At 36.4% G+C, this 5,030-nt stretch overlaps 1 protein-coding gene across 1 annotated transcript; it reads right to left on the reverse strand.

Moving 5' to 3' along the window:
• Positions 1-960: 960 nt before the first annotated feature.
• LOC119676593 (extensin) lies at positions 961-3,558 on the reverse strand. The gene is made up of 2 exons (XM_038087838.1): positions 3,538-3,558; positions 961-3,412 (listed from the first exon to the last, which is right to left on the reverse strand). The coding sequence occupies exons 1-2, from the start codon at positions 3,556-3,558 to the stop codon at positions 1,307-1,309; spliced, it is 2,127 nt and encodes a 708-aa protein (XP_037943766.1). The 3' UTR covers positions 961-1,306.
• Positions 3,559-5,030: the final 1,472 nt, after the last annotated feature.

Below are 5,030 nucleotides of genomic sequence, written 5' to 3' on the forward strand. Positions count from 1 at the left end.
ACAATGAAATATCACACCAACTATATAAATAACATAAAAGGAAATTAAATAAATTATTAATAGTTATAGAGTTTCTTCATTACCAGTGAAAATTATGTTACTTATAAAAATAAATAGAAATCTGATTTATAATGAATATAAATATAAGTTTAAAGGTTGAGTTAACATTTTTTCAGATACTTAATTCAATCAATTGAGTCTATTAATAATATACCGATTATATTAGTTCATATATCAAATAGAGAATAAATAAATAATAAAAAGTGAGTAAATAATTCATCAAGTTTATAGATATATACATATTTATATATTGAGTTGTTAATAGGAAAAATTCCATGTAATTGTTTGTGTCAATAAAATTGCCTTTTAGCTATTAAAATATTTTTACAATTAGTGTGATAAAAAATTAGGTTGGATCAAGTTATATCCTAGTTGGAAATAAGATCAATACGACAGAACAATCGTGGAAATATGACTTCGTGAAAGCTTCTTTGGATTAACTGTAGAATATTAAAATTCCATTCGAAATCAGAGCGTTTTTCAAATTGAAAATTTAACTCGAAGCACTTATTTTTATCTCATAAATAAATACATATTTAATTACCTAACCTATTCACACAACAGACAATGTAAATGTCTGATCATTTAACCTTTGTTTGAATAATCGAAATCCTTTACATACTTACATACTTAAGATAGGGACAGGTTCACAGTCATAACTTAAGTTTCAATAATGACTTAAGTCATGTTTATCATGTTTTAGAATTAATTCATATTCGAATACTTAAGTTCAACTGTAACCTCGTCCCATACTCTCAAATATTTTTTTTCGCACGTAAAATAATTTATTTAATATATTTAATTTAAAATTAAAAAGAAAAAAAAGAGTTAATTTTTAAATTCTGTATAAACATTTATTTTTAAAAAAATTCGTTTACTTAAAATTAATGTAAGCTACAATCGTGAAGTATAAGAAACAGATTTTATGTTATATTCAAATAAATCAATTTTTGATAAACTTGTGGCCATAAATGAAGCACTTTTTGATGCATGTAGGAAGTAATGTTTCGAATTGATGAGATAATGCTGAAATACTAGGCCTATTAACACTAAAAAATGAATATGCAAACGCGGTGGTAAATGGCAGAAATTTAGAGAAATACGTTTATGTTATAATGAGTCGACAATGAGGTGTTCATTTAAATTAATTGAAATCGAATTATGAATAAATTGAGGCATTTAATGTTTTATGGATTGGAGTGAAACACCTAAAAGAAATATTGCTGTCTATCACTGCTGCTACAATTTATTTTTTATATTTGTAGCCGCCATCGGCCGAGTAGCTCTGTGGTATGGTGTCTGGCACTTTATTTGGTGCTCCATAACTAGATGAAGGCGCAGAAGGATATCCACCCCCACTTGATGCTGGTGCACTATAAGAAGATGATGGACCTGAGGAATAGCCGCTTGGTAGTGACTGTGGAGGTGCACTATATGAAGTTGACGGTGCGTTATAACTTTGTGATAGTTGTGGTTGTGCTGGTGGTGGTGCTGGAGGACCATAACTTTGTATGGGTGAGCTTATTGAGGGACTATAACCTGAAGTTGGAGCACCATATGTTGAACTTGGAGCGGAAGGGGCACTATAAGAAGAAGACGGTGCACCGTAACTGGAAGATGGAGGTGAAGGAGCACCATAACTTTGAGATGGTTGTGGTGCACCATAAGATGATGATGGTGGCTTAGAGGGAGCGCCATAGCTTTGTGATGGTGGTGAAGCTGGAGCGCCATATGATGAAGATGGTTGTTTAGCGGGTGCACCATAGCTTTGTGATGGCTGTTGGACTGGTGCTCCATATGAAGATGAAGGTGCTTTTGCAGGTGCACCATAACTTTGTGAAGGCTGTGGGGCTGGTGCACCATATGATGATGAAGGTGCTTTAGCCGGCGCTCCGTAATTTTGTGATGGCTGTTGGACTGGTGCACCATATGAAGAAGATGGTGGTTTGGCTGGTGCACCATAACTTGATGACGGTTGTGGTGCGCCGTAACTTTGCGATGGCTGTGGAGCTGGAGCACCATAGGAAGATGATGGTGGTTTTACTGGTGCGCCGTAACTTTGTGAAGGTTGTGGAGCTGGAGCGCCATAAGAAGAAGATGGTGGTTTGGCTGGTGCACCATAACTTTGCGAAGGTTGAGGTGCGGGTGCACCATAACTTGATGATGGCTGTGGTGCAGGTGCACCATAAGATGATGATGGTGACTTAGCAGGTGCGCCATAACTTTGTGAAGGTTGTGGAGCTGGAGCGCCATAAGAAGAAGATGGTGGTTTGGCTGGTGCACCATAACTTGATGACGGTTGTGGTGCGCCGTAACTTTGTGATGGCTGTTGTGCTGGTGCTCCATAACTTGATGATGGCTGTGGTGCAGGTGCTCCATAACTTGATGATGGCTGTGGTGCAGGTGCACCATAAGATGATGATAGTTGCTTAGCTGGTGCGCCATAACTTTGTGATGGTTGTGGTGCTGGTGCGCCGTATGAGGAAGAAGGTGCTCTAGCAGGTGCTCCATAGCTTTGAGAAGGTTGAGGAGCAGGTGCACCATAAGACGATGATGGTTGCTTTGCAGGAGCGCCATAACTTTGCGAGGGTGCAGATGGTGGTGCACCGTAACTGCTTGATGGTGCTGGAGCTGGTGCTCCATAGCTTGGTGATGGAAGTGCTGGTGCTGATGGCACGCCATAGCTTGTAGCAGGTGGTGATACTTTAGGTGCACCATAGCTCAAAGATGGGGGTGCTCCATAACCGGTTGATGGTGGAGCTTGCGGAGGTGCGCCGTAGGTAGAAGATGGAGCAGACGGAGCACCATATTTAGATGATGGTGCTGATGAAGGTACAAACTTACTTGCTGGTGCACGTGGTAAATACGAATTGGATGGTGCGGATGGTGCTCCATACTTGTTGGATGGCTTCGGTGGTAGATATGAGTTCGATGGCGCTGTTGGCGCACCGTAGCTTGAGGAAGGTGCTTGTGGTGGTGCACCATAGCTAGATGAGGGTCGACTAGGTGGTGGTAAATAACTGTTTGATGGTTTCCGTGGTGGAGATGGCTTTGACGGTGGGGGACCATAACTACTACTAGGGCGACTAGGTGGGGGTCCGTAACTTGGTGAAGGGCGGCTTGGTGGAGCACTGTATGATGGTCTTGGTGCAGGAGGTGCACTTGCATATGGACCGCCAGATGATGGACTTGGTTCATAACTAGAAGGAGCAGGACCAGATGCCGGCGGCAAATATGAGTTCGTTGGCGAAGTATAACTTTGACCACCTGTTGGAGGTAAGTAGTTGTCCGCTAATGGTGCTTCACGTTTGCCTGCATTAACACTCAAACATAAAAGTGTGACACATAATAACTGTAAATATAGATAAAAATGTTTTGGTAAAATTAATAATTTTCAATAAATAAAAAAAGGCGGACATTTTTGTCGGTCAATGAAATCAGAATTTCATATTTACTGTCAATTAATAATTAACTCACCATTAATACTTTAGTGGCCATTTTTGCTACTGCTGTGGTAGTGGAATATCAGTGCAAGTTGGTTAGTTCTTCGCTCTTAGTCGTCTCTTTTTGATTCGGCAAGATTTGCCTAAAAATTATTATAGAAAATAAAGATGGTTATTAGTTTTAAGTGCTTTTAAGAAGTACTTTTTTTTGTGATATTTACAATAATACAAAAGATATATTTTTATATATTGCACATTTGCTCGTATTGTGTAATAAGCATGTTTTTTTATATTTTTGTTATTTAGGCTTTTTACTTTTATAAAAGTTGCACCAAAAGTAAAGCAGATGCACAAACGATGTTGTAATGCAGATTTGTTTTGGCATTTGTGGCAACGTTTTGTGAATTTTGTTTTCGTTTCTTATATTGTTTAGTTTCACTTTTTGTTTTTGTTTTTGTTTTTGTTTTTGTTTTGTTTCAATATAGTTCATAATGTAATCTGTGCAACCGATGTATTTACTAATTGTTTATATAGTATATATGCAACAGTGGCTACAGCGGCTACAATGGCTAGAGTAGCAGTGGCAGCAATTGAACTGTCAGTTATGCGCTGCTCTATAAAAGATACAATGAGGCTTGCCATCGCAGTAGTTTGAGATATTTTCCAAACAGTATTGTTTTGATATAAGACATTGAATTCGATGCGGTGTATATAAATGCGAAAAACACTATAATGAACGTAGTTGTTGCATTCAAGGTTCTAAGCAAAAGTTACACTACTTAATGCGAAGCTGGACTTGACGCTACGCAATGCATGTGCGAATTAATTTTCTGCTGCACTTTTTGCGATTTTACTACATTGAACTGTCAAGAATAGTTTTTTTTTATGATGCACATCATAAATTTATGTTCAATCAAATGAAGTTCAAATCCATATTAAAAATATTTTTCCTATACATTTTTCATGGCAGTTGTGTAAGCTTGCATTATTTTCAAGTGTTTTTATGTCCATAGAAAAGCATAAAAAATATATTTGCATAAATGAAATTTGCATGAAATTGAAAAATTGTTTTGTAACAAAACGCATGCTCACGTCTTTGAATCGTTGAATGATTTAAATACATAAATAAATATTTACGCTAAATCAGTTAATGGTTTTTTAATTATTATAAAATCTTATGTAAAGAAATATTAAATCAACAATTTATAACAATAAAGTTTTTTTTTTAATGAACACAAGTCGTATATTTTTATGACATTTGCTACAATAATTTTACATATATATGAGTTTTAACGGATGTCATTATTAGAGGTGTATAGCAAATCTATTATGATGTTATGATATACATTGCAAACTTTGATCATATATAGTATCCTAACATTTTATATTCATTCCATTAATTCAACAACAGGAAGACATAAAGATCTTCAAAGCCTAATAATATACGACTGATGTTAATATAACTCAGATTAAACAACTCTAATAGAAACCTCAATAATATAAGAGACACCAACCAAATCCAAATCC

Source organism: Teleopsis dalmanni, chromosome 2, assembly GCF_002237135.1.
Source record: "Teleopsis dalmanni isolate 2A chromosome 2, ASM223713v2, whole genome shotgun sequence".
Taxonomy (NCBI): domain Eukaryota; kingdom Metazoa; phylum Arthropoda; class Insecta; order Diptera; family Diopsidae; genus Teleopsis; species Teleopsis dalmanni.